Source organism: Rhinolophus sinicus, linkage group LG03, assembly GCF_036562045.2.
Source record: "Rhinolophus sinicus isolate RSC01 linkage group LG03, ASM3656204v1, whole genome shotgun sequence".
Lineage (NCBI taxonomy): Eukaryota > Metazoa > Chordata > Mammalia > Chiroptera > Rhinolophidae > Rhinolophus > Rhinolophus sinicus.
In genome coordinates this window covers 31,204,488-31,232,085 of record NC_133753.1, presented here as the reverse complement: position 1 = coordinate 31,232,085, position 27,598 = coordinate 31,204,488, and the positions used below count along the sequence as shown (strand labels likewise).

General features: G+C 39.2%; 2 protein-coding genes across 2 annotated transcripts; one reads left to right on the top strand and one right to left on the bottom strand.

The window, feature by feature from the left end:
- Positions 1–5,336: 5,336 nt before the first annotated feature.
- On the top strand, positions 5,337–20,094 carry CHURC1 (churchill domain containing 1). The gene is made up of 4 exons (XM_019733418.2): positions 5,337–5,493; positions 12,187–12,322; positions 13,736–13,806; positions 17,651–20,094. The coding sequence occupies exons 1-4, from the start codon at positions 5,374–5,376 to the stop codon at positions 17,741–17,743; spliced, it is 420 nt and encodes a 139-aa protein (XP_019588977.1). The 5' UTR covers positions 5,337–5,373; the 3' UTR covers positions 17,744–20,094.
- Positions 20,095–23,376: 3,282 nt separating this feature from the next.
- Positions 23,377–26,815, bottom strand: GPX2 (glutathione peroxidase 2). The gene is made up of 2 exons (XM_019733417.2): positions 26,456–26,815; positions 23,377–24,065 (listed from the first exon to the last, which is right to left on the bottom strand). Exons 1-2 carry the CDS (start codon positions 26,675–26,677, stop codon positions 23,715–23,717), a joined length of 573 nt encoding a protein of 190 aa, XP_019588976.1. The 5' UTR covers positions 26,678–26,815; the 3' UTR covers positions 23,377–23,714.
- Positions 26,816–27,598: the final 783 nt, after the last annotated feature.

The window sequence follows — 27,598 nt, the reverse complement described above, 5'->3', positions numbered from 1 at the left end:
ACAACCCTCATTCTCAAGGCGTTCCCAGTCAACTGGTGACTGTGCATTCCGTAATAGCGGAATGAATAAAAAAAATAAAATAAAATAGTGGAATGGATATTATAGGAGTTTAGAATAGGAAACTAATATCTGCTCTTCATGGAAGAGGTGATGTTTGAACTATGTCTGAGAGACTGAATATGACTTCAACAGGCAGTGAAAGGGCCATCCTGGGCAGAGGGAATAGCACACAAAAAGCTAGAAAGAAACCTTGGAAGAATTTGATGTGGTTAGGGTCATGAGAACTTGGGTGAGACTACAAACAGGTAATGTGTTATGACAAGGACAGAACAGCAGAAGACGAGGTGGGGAACAGCAGGATATGACGTGAGAGAAGTAGACGAGGGCCAAATGCTGAAAGACTTTAAATGTTGTAGTAAGAATTTGGGTCTATCCTGAAAGCGGTGGGGAATCATGGAGTTTTTAACGCAGTGACATAATAAGATTTATTATAACTGTTACATTCTTGGCACTGTCCTCTGTCGTTGCTTAATAATATGCCTCTGTTCTCTCAAACATTGGTATGTACTTTCTCATTAGCTCTCAAAGAAGATTTTTGTTGAGAGAAAGAAGTACAAGGAACCAGAAGAAGAGTTGGGAATCTGTGACTAGGGTTCCCTGCCTCTTTGTATCTTTGGGTAACTTTCCAAGTCTGCTTCCTGGAGGAGCCTGGCTTATTGGTCTCTCTCCACCTCTGTGGTTTCCCTCCCTAACACAGCTCCTCCCCCACAGTGTCGTCTCCAACACAACATGCTCACTCAGTCTTTTTAAGTGGACACAAACTGCCTTGTACAAATTAAAGTACACATTCTCATATTACCCAATTCAGCGAGACACATTGGGCAGGCTGTTGGTCATTACCGATCCCTTTTCTTAAATTTATTATTCTCCCTTTACCTTAGACCTCATGCTTATGGCCAGAGTTATTTTTCTTAGCACCTTTGAGGCATAGGTATGTACTCATATATCTAAAACATTTGTGTATCATTTTATGAAACAACCGTGTGAGGTAGGTATATTTATTATTGTCATTATTTTACAGACAAGTGAAGTCCAGCCATAAGACTTGCTTATGGTCCTATTGTTATTAAAATACAATGAGGACCAGAATCTAAAATCTTAACTTTAAATCACCATGTTATTTTTCAAATATTCCTTGCAGCCTCTATGTACCCCTTCTCCATTCCAAGTTAAAATCACTCTTTTCAGAACTACCCAAGCTTCTCGATTCCTATGGATTGTGTGCCTGAATCACCTTGATGTAAACCTTGCCTCTGCTAGCCCCTCTCCAGGACAAAATAGGAGTCTCTTGACTTCCCTTTCCTCACTCCCTTAGCTTCTCCGAAAATTGCATACTTCTTCACCTCTCAGAGTTGATATAGGTGGCAGAGAAAAGTGTGCTCTGAGTCTTAGTATATTCTTGGGGCACACGTTAGAAATAAAATAAAAGTATATTTAAAACCCAGTTACATTTTGATTATTAAATTCATCCCAATCTATGTAACATTTGAGAGATAATATCTTCCCCAAGGCCACTGCATCCGAGATTTTGACACGTATCATGAAAATTGTATACAAAAATAATCATCTGTATGTGAAAAGTGAGGAGAGCTGAAGAAAACAGAATCAAAGAGAAACAGTAGCTATTCCCTTGAATAGCCATGAGAACTGCAAAGGGGAGAAAGTCCAACTTGGCCACTGAACTAAAAAAAAGAAAGGTGGTCTTGGCCTCCTCAGTGAGGCTCACCTGTGCTCACAGTGTTAACCCAGAATTGCTGCTCATTCATTCATCCCAGGCAGGTGGTATGAGGTAAAGACAACCGCTCTTATTTTACATTTCCCCTAAGACAGTAGAAAGAATGACACATACCTTCACCAAGCAGGTGAGCTCTTGCTTGGAGATGAGTTTCCCTCCATCTGTGAAAGTGGTCTGACAGTAGTACCATAAAGGCTCTGGGGTGTTTCCTCACCCCTTTAAATGAAGGGTGAAGAGGACAGGTGTGCGCAGCACTGCATCCTTTCAGCCTCTTTGCTTCAGGCATCACAAAAGGCAAAAGACAAAAGGTACTAGAAAGAGGGTGTTAGAAAGAGATTCAGACTGCATTCTTAGGGGAACACTTTATCTTGTCCCAGGGATGTAGTTTTGCATATGTAATTGAACCACTTTAACATTTAGAGCTATCTAAATGGATTTCTTTTACCAAGAGATAGTTTCATGCATATACTACAACATGTAGGTATATTTGATATAGATTATTGACATCACATGTTTATTAAGAAGACATTCTATTAGAAGGTAATCTTTAAATGGTTCCTATGAACTTTATTTTACATAATGACCTACAAGAGAAAAACAGATATTTTGTAACTTTTTTCCTTGCTTATTTTACACCATTACTTAGTCATTCCTTTTAGGTGCTAATCTCCTGCTTTGTAACCTCTATTTTCCTTTCTTCCACCTGTCAACCTCAGAGACTTTCATATTCTTATTGACATAATTACACTTTAATTTCTGGTCCTATACACTTCCTCTTGATAGTCTCATTTGCTGACTCTCTTCCTTGAACTTTGTTAGATTTGAATGGGGAACTGCATTGGGTGGATAGCATTAGCTCTTGAAATTATGTGCCTACGAATAAGATGATCTATTCATTCACTTGCTCGTTTTAATAACAAGGTATCCTAGCACTCTGGGAAGGTAGAAAGATGCTGGTAAATACGTAGATTGTCTTTCATACCTCAGAACATAAAATCAGTTCATACCAAAGAACCTAGCCATTGAGATCTTTGACTGCAGTGGAATTTATTTATTTAATTTTTTTAAAAAAATCATGCATGTTCTCTAGCGATGAAGCAGAAAGCTATACATCTCCCCCTTGTGGTTCATGTTAGTGTCTGCCTTTTGCATGTCCAATTTCCTCCAGTTTCAACCAGTCCCAATAAAATGCTGTTACAATAATCTTCCGAAACCACAACTCTGATATCACTCTCCTATTCAAACTTTCAGTGGCTTCCTATCACCTGCAGGATAAAATTCAAACCCTTTGGTATGGTCCACCTGAAATTCCTATACTAAATTCTCTGCTTTTTGAAATCCTATACATTCTTTAAGGCCCAAATTCCTCTTGCTCAGTCCCCCATCGGGCAGTAGTGCTCTAAAACCATAAGCTTCCAGTAATTATAGGTATTGTGCTCACTTTATCTCTCAGACTCTATTGTGAATATCTGGAGAGTAGGAAAGGACAATGTCTTTTTCATCTTCCTGTTGTCCACACAGTTCCTTGCACAACAAAGCCACTCAACAAATGTCTACAGAATTGAGTAAAATAAATACAGTGCTTAGTAACATTAAAAGTCAGCATCAGGCTTTAAAAACAGAGGATGCATTTAAAAATGAATAAAGAAAAGAATTATATAGACCAGCCCTGTCCAGTAGAAATACAATGCAAGTTACATTTGTAATTTAAAAATTTCTAGTAGCCAGATTAAAAATAAGGAACAGGTAAAATTAATTTTAGTAACATATTTTTATTTAGCCCAATTATTTCAGCATGTTATCAATATAAAAACTAATGAAATATTTTACTTTTTTTCTTTCTAAGTATTCTAAATCTACTGTCCAGGATGTACTTACAAGACATCTCAGTTCAAATTTGCCACATTAAAAGTGGTTTATAGCCTTAGTGTCTACTAGCTACCGTTAAAAAGAAGTTGAGCCCAGGGTAGGCACAGATAAGTCCTAGTCCTGACTGACTACTGAGTAGTTTTATTACCATAAACAAGATCTTTAACAACTTTTTTTCTTGAAAAGGGGAGACATACTTTTCTTACTGTCAACAAAAGTTCCCAGCCTGAGGTACGGAAAAGAACAGGCTTTATTGAGATGAACTGTTTGCAAACCAGAGAAACACAACCCCTGGTGGAAACCAAAAGTGTGCTTCACAGAGAATAAAGGGAGTCCACCTTTTATAGAGAAAGCTCCCACCCAGGATTCCAATTGGTCCATTTTTATGCAAATGAGGAATCCAAATGGCACTGTCCTGATTGGTTGGAATCATGCATTTTGATTGGTTGTCATGGAGCAGCTCTGATTGGTCAGTATAGTTGCAAATGAGGAAATAGCTGCACAGTTCCAGACAGAGCAGGTTTCACTCCACTGATGGAAGTAGGGTATCAAAAACTCTATTGTAAGGATTGACTCAGGTGGCAGGAGCACAGTGCAAGAGGCTGGGAGCTCAGTCTGTGGGTTTTCCCTGAAATGCTGGGTGTGTAAGAGGACTCTGTGAGCAATGGATGCTAGACTCTGCTTATGAATTTGGGCTCGGTTAACCACAAGAAGTCCTTCTTAGCAAATATATTCCTTCTGGGGGGTTCACATTACTAATATTATAGGGTTGTATGAGCATAAAATTAGAAACTGAAATGAGGACACTAAAAGGCTGACAACCTCGTACTAGCGGAAGGCATTATAGTTATTCCAAGAATAAACTCTGATGGCATTGATTCCTGCAGTGCTTCTTAGCACACCTGTGACTTTTAGTAGCTTGCAGAACCTTACCAAAGATTGAAATACTACAGGTTACAATTTCAGCACTCCAGTAGAGATAGAATTCCCATATTAACCCATTTCAACTGGCTTGCGTTGAAATGGTTACTAAGGAAGTATCAGGGCACCAATCACAAACATTTTGAGCTCCACAGGATTAAGAAATGATGCAGGGATAACTGACCTGACCATTTTCTGTTTACATACTTTATGCCTGACACTGAGGTGCTTCCGTGACACAGATGAAATGCGTTTCCCATCGCTATGTTCTCCAGAGGACTCTGGGATGGTCATTCATTATTAACATTTTAAGTGTTCTTTTAGATTTCTCTGCAAAGCTCTAAGTGCCTCTTCCCAAACACTTCAGTTATTCCTTATTCACCTACTGAGATCTGATCTATCATTCTCAGTGCCCTAAGAAATCGCTAAGGAAAAAAATATTTAAATTATAATTTCAGCTTTAATGTGAAATAAGGCAAGACAGCTGATTGGCTGAAACACAGCTGAACGTGAGGCACAGTTACCTGTGTTGCGTATTGTGATTTGCCTTTCTGTCAGCCTAGACTTAGAAAGACGCCTGTTAGAACTTTGCTCAGTCCAAGATCCCTTTCCCCTTCCCGCCACACGGTCCTCGGTCTCTTCCTCTTTCTCGGAAGGTTTCAGAAGTGCTACCGGTTGCCCACCGTTGTTGCCTAAGAGACGAGGACCTTCCCTAACAACAGTTGCTAGGGGGCGGAGACTTAGACTGGTTCCGAGACTAACTACGCCAGGTTGAGAACTTGGGGCGCATGCGGCAGGCTTCTCTCAGCTCTCGCGAGGTACCGTCTTCCCGGAAGCACTGGAGGACCTTCCCTGTTAACGGCGTCGCGATGTGTGGGGACTGTGTGGAGAAGGAATATCCCAACCGGGTGAGCGAGTGATCGCCGAGAACTTTCCGCTCCCTTGGCCCATGGCCGGCCCCCGAGGCTTCTCATACCCCGGCCGGCCTTCCCTGGGAGGCCGGGCGCGGGGCGGAATCGGCGGCTCTGCCTGTCCCAATGACCCGGTAGCTGTATTTAGGCACTTGACAGCGGGAGACGGCCTGTGGCGGTCCATTCCCTCTCGTCCCCGCCCTTGTGGCTGACATCAGCCGTCACCCCACTTCTCTTTAGCTCCAGGGGACAACAAAAGGAACCCCACTACCATCAACCCAGTCGACGACAGACACCAACACCCCTACCCCTGGTCTCATCCTAAGTTTGATTTGATGAAGTTCAGTTTTCTTACTGAATTCTAGCGCAAGAAGGGGACCTCTGAGGTCATTTGTTCTAACCCAGTTTTGCAGATGAAGAAACTAATGCCCAGAGAGGAGAAATCACTTGTCCAAGTTGACATTGTAGTTAGTATTGAGAGCCAAGACTGGAGGTGAGGTTTTCTGGCTGTTCCTTTCTTTTAAATCTCTATACCTCTCAAGCTCAGGAGATTGCCGAAGCTTGTTTACTCTCATTTATTCAAGGTATACTTATTGAACCTTTATATGGGTGTAGCTAGATTACTTTGCTAGGCCAGGAAGGCATACCAAAGAAGAAATAAAAGGCAGCTTCTGAAAACTTACTGCCTGAAAACTTACATTTTAGAGGAGTATGTGATTGACAAGAAATGAGAAGTACAGTCCATAAAGACCAAGGAGGAGCTGAAGGCTGGGGGAAAATAACAAGTACAAGGATTCTTGTAATGGTTGGGAGGTAGAAAATCTCTATAGTTGCCTCTGTCTCTTGATATTTTGAGTAATACATAATTTTTGGGAGAGGATATATTGCAACATGAAAACTCATATGGCATAACCCTTTTGAGAAGAGGTTTAGCATTGTCAAATAAAGATGTGCATAATGAATGATCCAGCAATTCCCATTCTAGAGAAATAAAGCCATGTGCATATGTCCTTGGAGACTTTTATAAGAGTGTTCATGATAGCATTATTTGTACTAGTAGATTGGAAAAGTGTGATATAGTCATAGAATAGAACACTGAATGAATGAGTAATGAAAGTGGAGCAGTGGTTCTGAAGGAGGAGAAATTTTGCCTCCCAAGGGACATTTGCTTTATGCGGAGAAAATTTTGGGTTGTCACATCCGGGGATTCTACTGACACCTAATAGGTAGACACATTATGCTGTACATTTATGTTTCACATACTCTTCTGTATTGTGTACTATTTCATACATTTTTTAAAGTTTAAAAAGAGACTTTTATGAATCTCATAATGAACACTGTACATTACAGAGACGGTGAAGGAGATCTTTGCAGTGCAGATAATTAAAGAGATTAGGTTGGATTCTTAAGAGTTGAGCTAATCAAAAGACTTAACAATTAGGTATATTGAGAAGTTTAGATTTTGGCATTGGACAACCATCAAGCAAAATTGAATTGGGAAATTATTCTGAAATCTGTTATTTAGGAAAATAAATCTTACAGCTGTATGTTGAAATGATGCGACGGGGGAAATGTAAAAGGAGAGCCCCCCAGAACATTTGGGGAGGCATGGCATCACTAGTGTGCACATGAGATAATGAGGACCTCATTTCAAAGAAAGGATTAACAAGTCTCACCCAGTTTAACGTAGGAGGGAAGAAGGAAAGATCTATAGATGACCTCAGGGTTTTCAGTGTAGGCAACTGGAAAAAATTGGAAGTATTATTTCTAAAATTGGAGGTCAATTTTTTTTTTTTTATCACCTTTCATTTGAGGTTGAGAGTATGGCATCCAAGGAATCAAGTGAAAATACAAGACTGCAGTTTGCAAGATTCAAACAGATGAGTCAGCCAAATAAAGGTTTCAAAATAGAAAAGATTTATTCTCTTAGGAAACGAATGTAGAGAATCAAGCAGAATCAAGGACTGATCTTTAAGGAATAAGTTAACTTAAGTGAAAATGAAGTATAGGTAGAAGAGGAAAGGATTGAGGTAATTGGAAAACCAGGAAAGTGCCTTTCATGAACACTTTTCTCCGATTTTATTATATTCTGAAATAATTAAAGGGCTGTCATGAGGAAGAATTAAACTTTTCTGTGGAATTTCAGATGGCAGATTTAGAAATAATTAGTGGGTGGATGTTAATGGGCTTTGAATCAGAATAAAGAACTTTCTAACAGATTTTAAAAAATAGAATAGGTAATCCTTAGGGGAATTGAACTCTTCCTATTGTTCAGTAGAGGTTAACAGACCACTTGAAATCTCAAGGATCCTTCCAACTCTTGGATTTTTTGAAGTCATGAGGTATTTTTAAGGGCAGTAAGAGCAGAAGCTTTAGTTTAGCAAAGGAAAGAGTAATAAGATGGTGGTAGCAAGTGTAGTCCACTCATTCAAAAAATGTGGCAGAGAAAAATTATGGATTAGCATGGTGGGAAGCTCTAAGTGCAGAATGAGTAGATAACGTTTATTTATCTTTGGTTTCATAAAATTTTCTGGAGTTTTGTGGTAGATGTTTTTCATAGTCTAGAAACACAGTAATGAATTCTTAACAGAGCTCTAGCCTACTTGGTTATAATGTTACACTGAGAACTTGAACTCAAGCATGAATCAAATTGGAAATGAACCACATTAATTTTCTGAATCCAAATTTTTGTACTCAATTGTGAACCAAATTATTTTTTTTCTTTCAGGAAAACATTTAGCAAACCAATTGGAACTAGAACTCTACTGCATTTTCTAAAATTACTTATTAGGCACAAAATTGCAATAAGACATTTCCACATCAAATTGGAAATCAAACCTGTATTTCATATAGTTCAAATCTCAGCTTTAAACTTCTTAGTAATATAGCAGCAATACAGAAATGCATCATTAATTTAGATTAATCAGAGAGAAATGATCAGTGTGAATTAGTAATATGTTTAAATTAGAAATTACATGTTTTGTATACATCACTTAAAACTAAGCTACCAAAGTTCGTGTACTCACATGGTTACTTAGCATTAAATCATAATTAAATGCTGAGTTCTACAGAATTAGTAAAACAATTGTGAAATGAGTGCTTTAAAAATGATATTCTGCATTTTTAAATGCCTTTATTAAAAAAAGAACAGCCTCAAATCAATAACTTAACTTCCACTAAAGACTGGAAAAACAAGAGCAAACTAAACCCAAAGCAAGCAGAAGAAAGGAAATAATAAAGATTATAAATTAATGAAATAGAAAGTAGAAAAACAATAGAGAAAGTCAGCAAAACTAAAATTTCATTCTTTAGCGGTGCCCAGCTAGCTCAGTTGGTAGAGCAAGAGACTCTTAAAATTTCATTCTTTAGAAACTGTATTCTCCATTTTTAATTTTAAATATTCCCTGACAAAACATATATACTATAAGTTGGACCATCTGAAAGACTCGTTTTCTGGGAAAAGCAAATTAAATTTGTTAAATTCTTGTCAAAATAACTGCAGCTTTCTCAAATTTATAAAATTTTACCATAATATACTCTCATACTAATTATCATCATAGTATTCAACCATTTACAAATCCTCAACCAGGTTTTATCTGAATCACATTTTCTAAGAGTATTTAATGTTTGAGTTTTTTTCCTGTCTTCTTGAAACTGTTATAGCTTCTATTATTACTATGGAATTTATTTAGATTGCATTCTTTTTTTCACTCCTACTATGGGAGCCTCTAAAGATTCCCTGAATGTTGTGTGCTTTAATTTACTTTCTCAAATTTGGATGTTAATAATCTTACCTCATCTAATAAAAGAGCCATATCTCATTGATGAAAGGTTACCCTCACAGCTTTCCAATGACCAGGGCCCTAACAGAAAGCCCCATCCGTTTCTTATACAGTGTACTTACATTTTGCCATTGCAAGTATTTATTTCCTTACCTCACAACAGATAACATAGATCTCTTTTCTCTCAGTGTTTCTTTAGAGTTTACATTCTGTCTACTTACAAGGTAAGGTTACAGAGGTTAGACCACATTATATAAGATGCCTGTGTTTATGGATACAGTCCTGTTCAGAATTCTGTTTACTTGAAATTGGTATTTAGAGCTTTATTCTCTTAAGACTCTCATTCCTTAATTTCTTGGAGTCCTTAGCACTCAGCTTTTATAGATTCACAGCAGTCTCTATTCAAACCCCACCAGGCTTTTCTATAAATGTTTCTAAGCTGATTCTAAAATTTAGATGGAAATAAAAAGAAGCTAAACTAGCCAAGTGATAGGACTACCTGATTTAAATACTTACTGTAAAGCTACAGTAATCAAGAGAGTGTGATATTAGAGCAAAGGTAGATGTATAAATCAAGGGAGTAAGAACGTAGACCTATATATATAGGGTCATTTGTGTTTTCCACAAAGGTGCCAGTGTGATTCAGTGGGGAAAGGATAGTCTGGAACAACTGAATACTCAGCTGGAAGTAAATGAAACTTGATCCTTCATATCACATAAAAATTATTTCAAAATGGATCAAATTTTGATAAAATTTCTAGCAGAAAACCTTTGCAACCTTGGAATAGGCAAAGATATCTTAGAAGACAAGCACAAATAATGAAAGAAAAAAATTTGATAAATTGGACTTCATAAAAGTCAAAACTGCTCTTCAAAAGACACTACATAAAAGTGGCAAACCAATGACAGGGAGAAAATGCATACATCTCACAAAGGATTTGTATGTAAGATATAAAAATAACTCACAGCTCAAGAAGAAGATAAACAACCTAACTTTAAAAATGGGCAGAAGACTTGAATAGACATTTCACAAAAGAAGAGATATGAATAGGCACCATGAAAAGGCTCCTCTTTAGTAGTCATCAGAGAAATGCAAATTAAACTATGAGATACCACTTTACATCATTAGAATGGCTAAAATAAAAAAAAGACATAATACCTAGTGTTGGTGAGGATGTGGAACAACTGCAACTCACACAATGCTGGTGGGAATAGAAAATGGAAAAACATGTCAGTTTCTTAAAAAGTTTATATATACTATATTTTTACCGTATGACTCAGTAATTCCACATCTAGTAATTTACCCAAAGAAAGACATGTGTTCACACAAGACTTATACATGGACATTCATCACTGCTGTATTCATAATACCTAAAAACTGAAAAGAACCCAAGTGTCAGTCAACAGATAAATTCATGCAATGGAATAATACTTGGCAATAAAAAACAACAAATAACCAATACAACGACACAGATGACTAATATGGACATTATGTTGAGCAAAAGAAGCTGGATGCAAGAGTATACTGTATGATTCTGTTTATATAACATTTTAGAATATGTAAAATTAGTCTCTACGTAGAGATAAAAATCAGATCAGTGGGTGGGTGCCTCTGGTGAGAGAGGGGTTAGAGATAGACTGCAAAGCATGAAGGAACTTCCTGGGAAGACAGAAGTTTTTATATTTTGACTGGGGTATGTTTACGTTGGCATATATGTTTATTAAAAGTCATTTACCTATACCCTAACAATGTGTGGATTCTGTATGTAAATTATACCTCACTAGAACTTGTTTATGTTTTTTTTTAATCAAAGCAAAGCACTGTTTTTAATAGCAGAAATTTATACTTTAATTTCAAGGCTTTTTTCTCCCCTTTAATAAGTCGATGTGCCTGTGTTTTAGTATCTTCAAACTATATAGTTAGCTTCATTTCCCCCCACCAGAGTTAATCTCTTCCTTAATACATAGCCACTCAGAGGGGAGAGGTTAATTGTGCTGAGAATCCAGGAAAGTTTCACTGTGACATCACTTCAGGTGGGTCTTAATTCCCCTGATGATTCATAAGCTCCTTGAAGGCAGGAACATGTGACTCATCCTCAGATTCTCCACTTGCACAGATCAGGCAACATTGGAGAAATGTTGATTTGAATGGCTTTTAGTCACACTGACTGAAAATACTCTTGTTCAGAAGTGAGATTAAATTTAAAGTCATTTCATAAATAATCTGAGTTCTGAAGAATTATTGGTAAGCCTTTAGCAAACATCTCCCTAGAGCCAGGAGCATAAGTTGTTGACAATTTCTTAGTAATGAAGCAAAACCCTTTCTCTTCTGAATGCCATAGTGTCAGTCTGATGAATTGCAGAGCTTACCCTCCCTGCCTGAATCACACATATCCTTAAGGGCTGACATCTGTAGAGCTGAGAGCTTATTTTTGTTTGTTTATTTTGTGGTATTTTTAAGGCTTCAGAAAAATGCTATGTCAACCATCAACTGAGCATCTCAGTGTATAAGATCATTTTTATCAATGGCTTAATCTTTCCATTTTGATTGAGTTTTAATTCTAATTTTATGATACGATACCTTATTAAATATGGTTGGCTATTAGGTTTTTCTAATTTTTCCTTTTCATATTTTAGATGATTAAAGCTTCATTAAGTTATTTCTAAATATCCATATGTGTTTAGTCCTCTCTTTTAAACATAGTTGCAGGCCTCAGAGACTTATAGCTCTAACACTGATTCAGTTTTATTTACTACAAATAACACTTCTAGAGAAAAGCCTATAATTTCAAAATTTACTTCAAGCAAGTAAATTCCAGCCGTTTTGCCTTTAGAGATTTTAAGTCTAATCATTTTCACCAAGGATTTTGAAATACAAGAAAATTAAATCCATATTTTAATATTTTAGGGTAACACCTGCCTGGAGAATGGCTCTTTCCTGCTGAATTTTACAGGCTGTGCAGTGTGCAGTAAGCGGGATTTTATGCTGATCACAAACAAGTCTCTGAAAGAGGAAGATGGAGAAGAAATAGTTACTTATGATCGTGAGTAGACCTTTCCTTTTCATGCAAGTCTGTGAGCAGCTGTTGGCTTTTGGTAGTTGATATGTTGTGCAAAGTATCATGAGGCCTATTTCAATATTGTATTGCCACACATAGTTGCTAGTTAGGTTTTTAAGAGGGAATTGCAACACCTCATTTATCTAGCACTTGCTGGATGTTCAACAGCTATTAAAGTGTGTAGGGCTGTGTGCCTCTGTACTAAATGGTCCTGGATGCTATGATTTTTTCAGGCTATAACTTTTTTCAGTCTTGTTTCTGCTTTCATAGCTTTTTTTTAATCTTCTGTCTCACTGTTAGTCTGTTGTTTATTTTGCTGATGTAAATATGCTCCCTTCGTATGTGGCTTCTCATCTTCAATACTGGAAAACCAAACAAATGTGTAATAAACATTAGTTCTGAGGTTGGCACTAAGAATTTCTGCGAGTAGATTCAGTATATGTACACTTCAGTGCCCAGATATTGTGACAAGTGTTTAAACTGTCCACATCCTCTTTTGGCTTGTCTCCTGGTTCTTTGGCACATCCTGAATATATGAGGACTGAATATGCAAATAATGATATTTCGCAAGAGGGGTCTGACAGACACTAAGCCTTTAGAATAGTCGGGCTATCAAAAAATATTCTAAATTAGAAGAATCTTTTTCTTTCTTTTAGATATAACCCTTTAAACTCTGTTTCATTCCAGGTAGTAGGTCATAGTAGTTAATAGCAAGGGCTCTGGAGCCAGAATGCTTAGTTTTGAATTCTGCTTCCAACACTTCCTAACTGGGTATTCTTCCTAGTTACTTAACCACAGTGTGTGTGTGTGTGTGTGTGTGTGTGTGTGTGTGTGTGTTTCTTTATCCCTAAAAATGTGGTAACAATTGTATCTACCTCTTTGAGTTTTTGAGAAGATTGAGTAAACAGATGAAAAGTGTTTAAAACAGTGTCTGGCACACTGTAAACACTCAACAAATCATAATTATTATCATGTTTTTACTGGAGGCTTTTGTTACCATTAAATTCACTTTAATGTCTTAGCATTGGCTGTTTATTTATGATTGGTTGTACTAGCACAGTTTCTATCACTCCTGAGAATACAAGCTTTTACATAGTTAGGTGGGTCCAGCTAGCTTAAAAAACACACATGTCTATTAATTGGTTACCTTAGAGAGCTTTCAGAGGGAATTAATATATGCACATTAAATCTCTGAGTTCAGGCCCTTAATTATGTAGCATTGCTATGTGACAAATTCTGGATTTCTTATCAAGGTAGATATTATAATGGGATTCCTGCTGTGTTAAATATGACAGCTAATGATTCTTTTAAAGCAATACCATGCTGAGAATAGAAATTTTACTGTTCTTAAGACACCTTCCAAGATTTAATTATTTAAGTCTCTCTCTGTTTCAGCAGATCTGTGTAAGAATTGTCATCACGTAGTAGCCAGGCATGAGTATACATTCAGTATCATGGATGAATTTCAGGTAAATGTATAAATATGTTATTGTGTGTGTGGGTGGAGATAATAAAAGTAACCTTGAAAATCTAGATATAGTTTTCATAATATTAAAGGAGACCATCCTCTTTTCTACCTGTGTAAGTTGAGACACATTTTAGATGTTGGTGGATCTGTTCAAACCTGACTTTGTAAGAATTAGAAATCAGACTGTCTGCCTTACAAGTGATATCTCAGTCCTGTCATTTTTGTTTATAAAGACCAGCACATTATAGCTTATAAGGCTACTACTGTGCCTGTTTTTCCTCTGCCATTTATGTGATTGTACAGTTGTTGGCTCTAAGTGTTGTTCTGCCCACTGCGACCATACTTGCTGTGCATGGAAATTGTGATGAGGAGGTTATGTTTGTTTTCCCTGGTAGGCATGCAGAGTTGAGCAACTCTGTAGTCTCAGTTGCCTCAGTTGCCTCAGTAAGACATTTTAATGTTTTAATGTTTAATGTACAGACTCAGTAAGACTCTGTAGTCTCAGTAAGACATTTTAATGTTGTTTGTTAAGTAAAATGACAAATGGATGTATCAAGTCTGGAGGAGAGAAGATGAACCACTATAATGATGGAGAATAGGGATGTATTATAAGGACTAGTCCTTACACAACTGTGAGAGCACGTGAAGAATCTACAGGCTGGTGTAGGCCTGAGGTGGCCGAAGATTGACAGGTTTAATGGCCAAGAAGACAAGCTAGGCAATGTGGGAGAACCAGGGACAAACTGGAAATCCCGAGGACACACTTTAACCTGCATTTGCCCCTCACTGCCTCCATTTTCAAGCCTTCAGATTGAGTTATAATACTTAGTGTGAACTACGTGTTCATCTATAGGATATAAATATTAGGTTAGAGCTTTTAATAGGCAAAGGGATTTTTAAAAATCCTTCCAATTTGAATAGTACTATAATTAGGAAAAATAAAATCTTGCATAACAGAATCTTATAAAATAGTATAACCACTCTCGCACATTCTTATTTTAATGTAGAAAAAAGCAATTGGTCACCTGTCAGAATCTGGTCTAATATGTGATTAATCTAAACATCATCTTGACCACATCTCCTCAGCATCCAAAAATTATTCCTCAAAAAATATGTATATATCTATGTAACTTGGGGCAAAATCGAGATCTCAGCGAAAGAGTAGTGGCCAAATAGGGGGTGAGCTGTCATGGGTGTAAAGGAGCAGCCCTCTCCTTTCATGGGAGGAAAGGAGTGCTTACAGCTATTTTCCAGAAGCTCCTGAAGCTCCTGAGAGCTACTTATAGAGTGCTTAAATTGAGATTGCCTGTGTATGCCCTAACTGAGCCCTAGTATATTACTGCCATGAGACCAAAATTTTAGCTGATTTTCCTTTATGACTGAACACGGCCATTTTTCAAAGCTGCCCTCTGGGGTAGGAAGAAGACGGTAAAGGATGATGGTTTGTCTTCACAAGGCCTAGGTAGTATGAAATTCTCTTGAAAAAAACTCGCAGACTTGATTCTCTACGTCTTCTCTCTCCCAGCATTCACTTCCCCCCACCTATATTCTATATTCTGCCATCAGATTATTTTTCTTAAAATGGTGCTTTCAGACTACCTCATTGGCCTTATAATAGCTCACCTTTAGCTACAGTATAATATCCAGGCTTCTCATTCTAAGGCTCTCGCTGGGCTGGCCCTGCTTCCCTTTCTCTTATTTCCCATTGCTCCTTATCTACACCACACATAGCATTGACTTGAGACTTTCTCCTGTTATAGAGGGAGAGTTTTATTTCCTCCTCTCTAATGCTTACCCCTGCTGCATTTCCTCAGGAACCTCATATTCTCTTTCTAGCATCCTCTGTTACTCTATGGGATTTTAAAAATTTTACATGAAATATACTTAGTTCTTTATTTGTTAAAAATAAATTAAAATCTTTTCATTTCACTCAGCTACCTCTTTGATTCATCCTCTAATCTTCTCTTTCCTTCCTTTTGCTTCTTTATTTGAATAGGTTTTTACCCTCTCTCCCTTATTTCCCTATGCTCCTCTTAACCGTCTACAAACTGATTTTCATTTTCACTTGACTAAAACTATTCTCTCATAGGTTTCCTATAATGTAGCCAAATCCTTTGACTCCCAAATTGGCTGGTTTTGGTAAACGAAGTCCTAATCCTGTCACATTCCTGGCAGCACAGGGAGATACGTTCCTGGCATCCTAAGGTAGAATTCTAGACATATTTTCCCACAGCAGCACTGCTATATATGGTTAGATTCTATAGTACTTGTATAAGTTTAAAAGACTCCCTGGATTTCCTTGGGAACCTAACTGTTGGGTACAAGATTACTAATGTGGGAAACTGCTTTTGAATTCTGAATAGTTGACCTACAACGAAATTTGGATTCCAGGCTGCCTATAAATTAAAGATTACAAGTGTAATCAGTCTTACTGATTTAATAATCTTTCCAGATTATACCACATGTTAGATTTTTTCTTTATCACAAGTTAGATTGTAAATTTTTCAAGGTCAGACCTTGTCCTTGCCTTCTCTCATGTCTACCAGTGCACCTAGCACATTGCAGAGCATTTAGGCATTGTAAAAGTTTGTCGATAGATTGGTGGAAAACTCAAATATTTGTCTAGCTTCACACATTTTCCCATTTTGAGTTTATTACTTTTTTCTTCATTTCCAGTGAGAGGTTGACATCCTACTAGCAATGTTTGGTAGGTGAAAGCAGAAGTATTTGAGAGCAGTAAAAGACCTTGGAGAGAGTAGATTTCTATTTTATTTTTAATTCATGAGACGTATTTGTTCGCCGAGGTCTAGCTAGGTTCTGTTTGTTTCTACTGTGTGGAGAGTAGACTTTAAAATTAAGTGTTGTCTTCAAGAAACAATTTTTCCACTGCCACAGCTAAGTTCTCCTGCTGAACTCACTAGAAGGAACTGGAAGGACAGTTGCCTGGTTCTGAGTCTTTGTACTGTAGTCATTGTTTTATCTCTGTGACCCTCTCCCTAGTGATTGTCCAGACCATGAAACACAAACTGCTTGATTGATCATTTTCGAGGTGGCTAGCCATCTGTTAGCTGTGGAAATACTCATAGATTTAACACAGATGTTTATTTTCCTAAAGAAAATAACAGGTTTTTAAACAAAAGGTTTAGAAGAAATGTTTCTATAGTTTAGGACCATATTAAATATTCTGGAAAGGGACAGCTATAAGGATTTTGCCCTAAGGATTTTTACTTAAAACAAAATCCCTTCTGTCACCAGTCTGGACATCTGTTAAGCCCAAGAAACATAAAACTCCTTAAATAGATCAAATTCCAGACAACGATTAATCTAAATATGAGGCATACATAACATACTAATGGATTTAACATAATTGTTGATTTTCCTGGGGTAGATAAAAGTAGCTTTTCTGGTTTAGGAATTGTCTCCCTTTTTTGTCATTTTAAAAATCATTCCTGTTGCATATTATTGCTAAATAACCCTAGAAAGGAACAGCTTGAAGAACAGGAATTTGTTCTTAGGGGCCCACACTGAAATTGCTCCATTACTTGAAACAGCAGCGCTGACTAAGCCCAATATGTGCGTTTTTTAAGTCCAAGAAATGGCCATGCATTTCCAAGATGATATTCTTTATACATAGTAAATAGAGCATCAGCATGTATTCAATTTATATAAACAAAAGGCTCTGGGATAGATAGACTAAACCTAAGACATTGCTTGTAGGTGTTGAAGAAATTGATCTAATGTACAGAAAGAATATCCATGACAATATAGAGAACTTCACCTGAGTAAGTTAGGAAACCTCTTTCTTCCTATTCCTCAAAGTAATTATGTGCTTTGTCTTGTTCTAGGAATATACCATGCTGTGTCTGTTATGTGGCAAAGCTGAAGATACTATCAGTATTCTCCCTGATGACCCCCGGCAAATGGCTCTGTTGTTCTAAGGATTCCTCTGTAGTTCTGTTGTCACCATGTTGTGTTGGTTTATAATACAGCAAGACTGATGGTGTGTCCTACTTAGTTTATGATGGAAATTATTTGCATTTTTCTCTGCTTAGACTTACCTATTCTTTGAGGGGAAAAAAAGTAACTTAGGGGGTTACTATTCTCTAGAGCTGAGCTCTTCTGCTCAAGTTCCCAGTTCACATCAGAGTGAAACATCGTTGTTAGTAGTTATGTGGCTAAAACATAATGAGAATGAGAGCACACTTAGTGCCCAGATCTTGGTTCTAGTAAAAATGGGGCAGTAAATATACAAGATGAGCTTGGAGCATCTTGTGCCACACACAAAAAAGAAAGTGCTCAAAAAAACAAAAACGAAACACAGTGGTTGGGTATGTGAAAGGGACAGAAGAGCCAACTGAAGGAATTCCCAGTGACCAAAGCTGGAATAATTTGAACAAAAAATTAAGTAGCATTGAATTATAACCCAAACTTGAAAATAAATTTGAGCCCATACTGATAGAAATAAATGATTGAATAAATAAATACATAAATTGGAGAGGGTAGACAAATCTCCCATACAAAAGAATTTCAAATAATGTATGTAGCTAATGTCTGTAGCTACATTATGTGCTCAAATAACGTATGTAGCACAAGTGTGGGTTGTGCGTGGCGACTTTCTTCCAGAGTATGGTATGAAAAGGGAAGAAAAGTAACTTAACAGTGGAAAAACCTGACAGACACTAGCCAGGTGATCAGTGATAAGGCCTGTTGATGGCCTGTGCCCTTGATGTGATGTGGTGAGAAGTGCACTTTACCTGTGTAGTCTTCCTCCCCAAAACCCATAACCCCAGTCTCATCATCAGAAAAACATCAGACAAATTCCAGTTGAGGGACATTTAGCAAAATACCTGACTAGTGTTCCTGAAGACTGTGCAGTCATCAAAGACAAGGAAATCTGATGAACTCTCACAGCACAGCCAAAAAGAGCCTGAGGAAACATGGTTACTAAATGTAATGTGGTGAGGTGAATGGGACTTTGCACCAGAAAAAGGGCATGTGGTAAAAATGAGGAAAATCTGAATAAAGTGTGGACTTTAGTTAATATAAATAAATAGAATGTTTTGAATTGCCCCAAAAGGGTCTTAAAATATCTCATCTTGCATAATTGAGAGAACACTAGCTTGGGTGTCATAAACCCTAGTATTCAGGCCTCTCTGCCATTTGGTAGCCATATAACCATTAAACAAAGCATGACTCTGCACTTTATTGTCCCCTTTTTATAAAATTGGGCTAATAAGAATTGATATTATACTTCCTTTAAAATATTGTCCGAAGATCCAAAAGCATAATGAATGTAAAATGCTTTGGAAGGCATATAAAGTACTAGACACAATGGGATGGTTTTAGTTAGCTCTTCTCATTCTGAGACAAAATTTTAAAGGGTCAGGCATTAGAGACAAAATTATTTTGTCTTCAGATCTAAGAGACTTGGGCATTCTGAACTGAGGCTTTGCTTATAAGAAAAAAAAGTGAGCAAAATGGTCATTGTTGATACCAGGGAAAAGCGTTGTTGTATAACGAATAATAATAATAGCTGAGGTTTGTTGAGTACTTACTACATGCCAAGGCCTTTTAAAGCACTTATTTAATCCTCATTAACTACTCCGTAAGGTAGATGTTATTGTTGTCCCAGTTTTAGAGCCAAAAAACCTACAGCACAAAGAAATTAAGTGGCTTACTCAAGGTCACACAGCTAGGACAGCGACTCCCTCTCAACCATAGTGCTCAGTGCAGTGAGGTGTAAGAGTTCTGGCAAGGTCAGGAAGAGGTTGAGAATATAGATGACTGCGCTCGGAGGAGTCGAGGCATGTCAGACCAAGATTTATTATTTGGAAAAGTTAAATCAGCTGTTCCTTAGAAATCAGTTGTTTTATTCCTGGAAAATGTTTTCCACTTTCTGCAAATCTATATCTGACCTGCTGAGGAAACCATTTGGTGAAATGAATCCAGAAGCGGAGAAAAAAATGCTTCATCACTTTAAATAGCAGCACTAAGCCCGTTACAGCCTCTGAATTGTCCCTTCTTGGAATTTGAATGCTTCCAACTTAGTCACTTGGAGCTCAAGAGTACAATTTTGTATGTTCCTACTGACATCCTCATCTACTGCAAAATGTATAATTTTCTATTTTGGACTCTACTACAAAACTTTCAAACAAGATCTTAGCCATATATTTCATTATTTAACCAACATTGTGCTATGCTTTGTGATTCTTTTCCATCTTCTAGAACTCTTCTCTGGGTCTAATAGAATAAAGACCTTTGAATGAATAAAGACCTTTGTCACTACTGAGTCTGTGTTTTTCTGTTCAAATAAACAGGAACCAGGCAAAAGCATCAGTCTTTTTTTACCTTTCCACACTAAGCTGCAAGAAGGGAAAGGCTTCACCTGTAGGTGTAATTGGGAACGTGGGCTTGCCCTGGCACCTCATTCTTTCTCTACTTGATCTGGGGTCTGCCTAGTTAGGCTCTTGGAGTTCCAAGCTCAGGATGCTTGCTGTTGTGTTGTTTTAGCTAGCTCTGTGTTTCTCAAATGGTCCTGGATTCTCCCAGTACTAATTAATTGACATATGATATAGTCTGGGCACAACCAGATACATAGTTTGTCACTTATAAGCTATCACTGAGAAGTATATGTTCACTGTTCTTTATTTCAGTGTATCAAGAATCTTCAGTTTCAGTCTTTCATGAGCGAGGCTAAGTTATTTGCCTGAATTTCAGGCTGTCAGTTTTAAAATGTATGCTTCACTGTACGTATCTATTGTGAGATACACTAGGAAATCAACAAAACCTGGGTCTAAAATTAGCTTTGTCACCTGCTCAACGTGGGATATTAGGCAAGTCACTTATTCTATCTGTTCTTTTGTTTCTTGTGTGAAAAAATAGAAATAATTATGCCACCTTCACAGTTTTTAAATCAAATGATATAATGTAAGTGAAAGGTTTCTACACATCGTGCCTTGCTGTGTACAGGCAGCTGTCAGTGGTCTTTATGAAGGAACTCGAGACCGAAGGAAGCACTGTTGAGTCACCGTTAAGAAGAGGGACTTTGGAGTCAGGCTGACTGGGTTTAACTTTCAACTCTGCTATTCTATAGCCCACTGTCCTTGGTAGGTGTCTTGCTCAATTACCTTCTCTTTACATAGAGATAAGAATTCCTCACAGGGTCAATATGAAGATTAACTAACCTAATATACAGAGGGCGCCAAAAAAGTTATATACACCTTTTAAGAAAGGAAAATTATTAAAATTGTAATACTCAATAGATACCGATAACAAAAGATGAATACAAGTCATGTGTATACATTGTTTTGGCGCCCCTGGTATATACTTAGTGCAGTGTATGAGTATGAGTATAGTAAATGGTAGTTTGGATGATGGTTCTGATGGTAATTATTAGAAATCACCAGATGTGAAATCACCAATTAGAATTTGGCTGTTTCTTAAACTAAAGACAAATAGCTGTGGGAACAGTCATGGAAATAATCATCAGTTGTAGTCTATGTATAATCTTGGTCCCCTAAAATCACTTATTCCAAGCTATATATTTTGTAAGAGCTCTCAGAGACATGATTCTTTCTGTCCCACTCAATCCAGGAGCATTACCGCAGTACTTCTGGGAAAGCTTGTTTATGAGACTCCTCCCTATTCCCCGAGTGCCCGTAGGGAAATTTGATTAAAAGACTTTGTTGATCTAGGAAAGTGGGTGATTATATATTAAACTTTGCTTTGTCTGTTTATGACCATAAGCTGATACTTCTGAGGATGTAAAGAATGACCGACAAGATGAGGAATTAAGGAAAGAAAACAATTTCTCATTTGTCTTCATTTTAATAGCAGTGCGACTAAAGCTTTAGTAAAACAAGTATCCTTGTAAAAACAAGTTTCTCCAGTCCTGCCTTCCCTGTTCCCTCCTGAGCCAAACTGGTCAGGTCCCTTCTGAAGCATTGAGCATTTCCCCTATGCAAACGAGGGGCCCTCTTCCTAGCATAATGGTCCTTTCTGACTCTCTCTGCAAAATCACTTATACTGTAATTCCTATTCCTTTGGGATCTCTAAATAATTCTTTCAACTTGAGACTCGTGGGAAAGACCCAACAGATTGTAGTGGCACATCAGGCCCCAAATTGCCTGTGGCATAATGCCAACAACCAGGATAGCTCGTTCTGTTATTGGATATAACTATAGGCTATAGCACTATCAAGACAGAGAACAAATCCTACTAGCATCTAATAGGAATTCTGTATTTAATTTCTTCAGGGAAGCAATTTGTCTCTGGTAATTGCTCTAAAATCAGTGATTGTTCCTGCCCCCAGAAACCCATATCTTAACTGTTGGCTTTAAGAGAGAGAATCTTGAAAGGCTTGAGTTTTCAAGAGTCAAGTTAAGGGTAGCCTTAATTTAGCAGAAGGACACCAGGGGATTCTCACTATAACACTCAGGTTACCCTTATGAAATAAAGCCCATCAATGACATAGCTTTAGCTGAAGGTCAGACAGTGGGGGTCCTTAACCTCTATTCCACATTTGCTTCTCAGATGATGCAACTGCTTAGAAAACAGTTATGGGAACATCATAGGAAGAGCATTTTCCTCTCAGCATGAGGGTTCTCCTCAAGCAGTGTACTCAATTTGGAGAATTGTCTGTTTAGGGCTTCAATACAGACAGGTAAAATATTCCATCTAGTGGTCAAAGAAGAAAAAGTGAAATGAGAAGTTTCCTGGAAGGGGTGTGTGGGGCACAGTGACAGAGCAGTGGCCTTTCAGCAGGTGTCTTTTCCAGAACATGATAGGACCTGGCCTTGGTGGTGGTGTTTTTTGAGTGTGCCTGTACTAGATGAGGAATCTGGGGCAACGTCCTTACGAAGCCATTCAACAGGACTCTGTTGTCACAGAGAACAGCTATCCTGTTGGCAGGTTATGAACAGTCTGACTGTGAATGGAGGCCTTCTCCCATCCCCACCCTCATGGAAGAAGAAATGAAACCAATCATACCTAAACTTGTTTGTCTTGTGCCTGAGGATGTGAATAGGTGAGTTTGAGAAAGCCAAGGGTGGAAATGTGAACTTTAAAGGGAGAGTCAGTCTAGCAAAGCATCAAAAACGAGTGTTACTCAGCAAGGTGACCAGGAAATGGACGAAGTGCTCTTTGTGTACCAGTAACTGCACCCTCCATGCCCTTGCTATTAGTAAAAGTTGACCACTTGACTTCCCAGGAAATTCTCAAGGTACAGATGTTTAATTGACCTGGTACCCACTGTGAAGTCTTCCTGACTGGAATCTTCTAACTTCCTAGTACCCTCAACCAAAGGGTCCATTGTCTTTCCCTCCCCTTTATCTCTCATTATCACCTCCTTTCCACAGTTCTGGAAAAGAGCCATAAAGCAATAATACAATTTACATTTCTTGCAACTCCACCTGCCACCACAGACCTTGACCAGAGCCTGCTTACCAGACAGTAGTACGTCCCCTTGGTCAGGGCCTCCCTCTCCCGAGCCTTTGTGTGCTGCCAGCCCCTCTGCCCCACCTGCAGTTTTGTGTCATCCCTCTACCCTGTCAAGGAAGAAGACACAGAGAGCTTGGCCATTTCCACACTTGCCTTTTATTGGACTCAGCCAGCAGGCTGGTTCGGGGCCCTTCACACGTCTCAGACACCTCCCATACAGGTTTAGGAAGGCACCATCATTCTGTGAAGGCCCAGAGCCCACCCAAGTCTTGGAGGCCCAAGTTGAATCACCAACCAGAAGGTTGGGGAAGAAAGGAAACAGACAGATTGGAAAAGCAAGGCTCTTCAATAAAGGGGACTGATCTCGAGGGAAAGCTTAGGTCCAGTGGTGTCTTCTGAGGGCACACTGAATCCTAAGGAAAGATACTCAGGGGCTGGACAGAGCAGATCTGCGTGCTGAGCAGCTCGCGTCTATATGGCAACTTTGAGGAGGCGCTTGATGTCAGGCTCAATGTTGACGGTAGGGAAGGTGCGGCTGTAGCGTCGGAAGGGCTCCCCCTCCGGCCCAATAAGGAACTTCTCAAAGTTCCAGGCCACATCTGAGCGGCGCACCGGGCTCCAAATGATGAACTTGGGATCGGTCATGAGAGAAAATGGGTCATCATAGGGGTAGGGGAGCTTGTCCTTCAGGTAGGCGAAGACAGGATGCTCGTTCTGACCATTCACCTCACACTTTTGGACAAGGGTAAAGGTGGGCTGGAATCCACCCCCAGGGCGGACATACTTGAGACTGTTCAGGATCTCCTCATTCTGACAGTTCTCCTGGGGGAGGAAAAAGACAAAGAGCATGGAAAAGGGAGGGGGGAAATGAAGGGTCCACAACATGTACATCTTTCACCTTCCATACTCCCTTCCCAGGATCATTATTTTCTTTCTATCTTTTTCTTTTCTTTTTCTCAGTTCCTTTTCTTCCCTTCTTCATTTGCTTTGCCCTGCTCTTGACTTGGAGTTTTCCCTCTCACAGCTATTGATGTTTTACTAGGCCATTTCTGAAAGTGCTTGCAGTTCCTAGCTTGGCTGTTCTTCTAGTGAAAGATTTAGCATTTTTGAATTGTTGCTTCTCTCTCCAATCTACCCTGAGCAGTTCTTAGGGTATCAGTCTGAAGCTTCGAGGAACTCTTAGTTCAGGGCAATAGAAAGGCAAAGGAACCTCCGTCATACTGCATGGGACCCTTCTTCTACTTACCTACACACACACACACACACACACACACACACACGCACATCCTGCCACCACCTTCCCTTTTCTTCTGTCCTGTTTTTGCCTCTGTTGCTTCTAATTACATGTGAGAGTCGAGGTCTTTGCTCTGCCCTACTCAGCTCCAGAAATGAAGGGTGGAAGTGAGGCTTAGAGGAATGGAATTTATAACTTCTTGCTTTCATCTTGCCTTGTCCTAGATCTGAAGTGCAAGTAGGAGGAAGCTTTGATGAAGGAAGACCCCGGGTATCCAAGGAAATCTACTTTTCAGGTGCCACAAAGGCAAAGTAAGTTAGAGACATCAATGAATGTATTCTAAATGTAATTACATAGTGAGTGACTAACAGGGATGAATTCAATAGGACAGAGGGTTTAGGGTTCTGGAATAGGCCAGGGGAAGGGGAAGTTAAGGAAATTAAGTGTTTGAGGGCTAAAGGTTGTGAATGTGTCATTATAATTCCTTTCACTTCTAGACTGCTAGCCCAAGACTCCTGTACCTCACACTCATTCACTCTACTCAGCTCTGAATGCTTTAGCTCTGAACCTGTTACCTGTCTTTCCCTCCCCACTGCCATTATTGTTCTGTCCCCACTCAGCATTCACCACCCCTGACATCCCCAAAAGGCCCATGGAAACCCTCATTTTCCACTCTACCCCCCAAATCTAAGAGTCAGATATCTCCCTCTGGGAGAAAGTTCCTGCCTCTGACCTACTAGAACCAATTAGTACAGTCAGTTCTAGGCCTTCATGATATCTTGAGCCCAGAGTTGATCTCTATTAGACTTCTTATCTCTTAATGCAAATGGCTGGCTGGCTACTGGTAGGTTATGGACTCCATCCAGTAACTAGCCAGCCTGAAGAGACGGTGTAAGGCTGGAGGCACTAGTGGGGCCAGACAGAGGTTTTGCCCTTTCTGTCTCTCCTGCATTGGTGAAACCTTAAAACAGACTGAGAGGGAGGGACAGCGAGGGCAGCAATTGTTTGGGCTCAGGTTTGTCACAGCAGATGACACTTCAGCCTTCCTGCATATATCTCTGCTTATCTCTCCATTGCTTTCATGCCATTGTGAATTGAACTAAAGGGATTATAATTGGAGGGTTTATTTGAGGATATTCTGCCTGCTTGTGCTGTTCATAAGTGCAAAGAGAACAATCCCTAAAAGACAACTTGAGGCATGTGGGCTGAAGCTCTATAACAATATGACCCATTAATCAGAGACATGGGTGCACATGATGCTCTGAAGACACACAGACACACACACACAGGCGCGCGCGCACACACACACACACATTGCACATCCTTAGCTTGCCCCAAATTCACTCTCCGCCTGGCTGCTTTCAAACAAACAAAAAACCAAACAAACAAAATCCTTCAACCTAAATAATAAAGTTGCTTGCATTTGCATATTACTTTATATTTTTCAAGTTACATTTGTATATCTTATCCTCAGAACTCACAATAATCCTATAAGGTAAGTGGCATTATCCCCAATTTACAGATGAGGAAACTGAAGCAGAAAATTTGGATGACTCTTCCTGAGGCACAGAGCCATTAAACAGCAGAACCAAGTCTGGCCAGAACTAAAGTCTCCTGAGTCAGTTTAATTCTAGTTTAATTATTGATCTTCTATTTCCTCCTCTCATTCATTCAGCAAATATTTAATGAGTGTCTTCTATACCGTAGGCACTGACGACACAATGGAGAGAAAAACAGACCCAGTACCAGCCCTCACGGAGTAGAGTGGGAAGACAATCAACAATAAAAATCCACACCCTCTGTCTTGAATCACACACAGAATCATATATACATCCCCTTGGGAATCACATGTGCTAAAGACCTAGATGAACAAAACATACCCCCAATTCCAGACACTCCAACCTTCATAGTCACTCTCCCCTCCCATTAGCTTACTAGACAACCCAACTCCTTGCGTACAATACAAGGGACCCCTCACCTGATGTCCAAATTGGTTGCAGGGGAAGCCAAGAACCACCAGGCGCCTGGGAAAGCGGCATTGCAGCTCGTTGAGCTGGGTGAAGTCCCGGGTGGTTGTGCCTCAGAGTGAGGCCACATTCTCAATCAGCACTGCCCTGCCTCGGAATGTACCGAAATCTACTTTCTCCCCATCCAGGCTGATAGCAGAAAGGTCGTAGAAGGACTTGGCAATGTAAGCCATGATGAAAGTGCCGGGTGAGCCTGGCAGAGTGGCGTGAGCCCACTTAAGGATCTATTAAAGGGGTGGGGAGGAAGGAGGAGCCTGGAAGGGCAGGCAGGATCCCACAGTGGGGCTTTGAGCATCCCCAGGATGACTTAGCAAAAATAGTCCCCACCTGCAAGTGCTGTTTGAACAAGGAGGTTGCTCCTCCTATTTACAGACTGAACAAAGCCACCTCCCTGCTCCACCCTGCTGGCAACTGGGAAGGGCCAATTTGATATCTATGAGCAGACATGAATAATTCACTTCTTGCAGGAAACCAGAGCCCCAAAGGTCGCCAGGGAGGAAAAAAGGGAGGGACGGATGCAGGATTGACTCCTACTTGCCCCAGCAAGTTGTTTTCACTTGGCACAGACATTTATTGAGTGCCTGCTGAGTGCCAAGCTCTGAACTGTGCAGGGGAGAGGTCAGGGTCTGCCGAGATCTGAAAGATGAGGAAGAGAATCGGGAAGCACGTCCCCTTGACTCAGACTGCAACTGAAATGTACACGTTACTGTTGATAGTTTTCTCTTTGGCTGTTGCTTTCCACAAAAATCAAAGGGACCCTTAGGAGAACAGTGTGTGGTTTTTCTAAAATAATGACTTTTGGTGCCTCTGCTTGCACTGAAGAGATGAAGTTGTGTTTGTCCTGCAAAGTCTTTTGGTGAGTGATGGACTTGTGCTGGAGAGCGTATCTGCCCTTGCCCCTGCACTGTACCATCTCTTCTGCTGTGTTGAACAAATGCAAAAAGAATCTGGAGGCTTTGCTGTGAGTAAATGATAGAGATTCATTCAAGGCTCTTGGAGGGTGTAAATTGGGAACATAGCTACGGATGATATACTTATTTGCAGTTTCACTAAGGAACTTTTAGATGCCAATACCATCCAAGTTCTTAACTGTC

What these genes read in the sequence shown, in the direction of transcription:
- CHURC1 (XM_019733418.2), top strand. Translation starts at nt 5,374, where the DNA reads ATGCGGCAGGCTTCTCTCAGCTCTCGCGAGGTACCGTCTTCCCGGAAG. An exon ending in AGAAGGAATATCCCAACCGG is followed by an intron (nt 5,494 to 12,186) that starts GTGAGCGAGTGA and finishes TTAATATTTTAG; the next exon opens with GGTAACACCTGCCTGGAGAA. An exon ending in GTATCATGGATGAATTTCAG is followed by an intron (nt 13,807 to 17,650) that starts GTAAATGTATAA and finishes GTCTTGTTCTAG; the next exon opens with GAATATACCATGCTGTGTCT.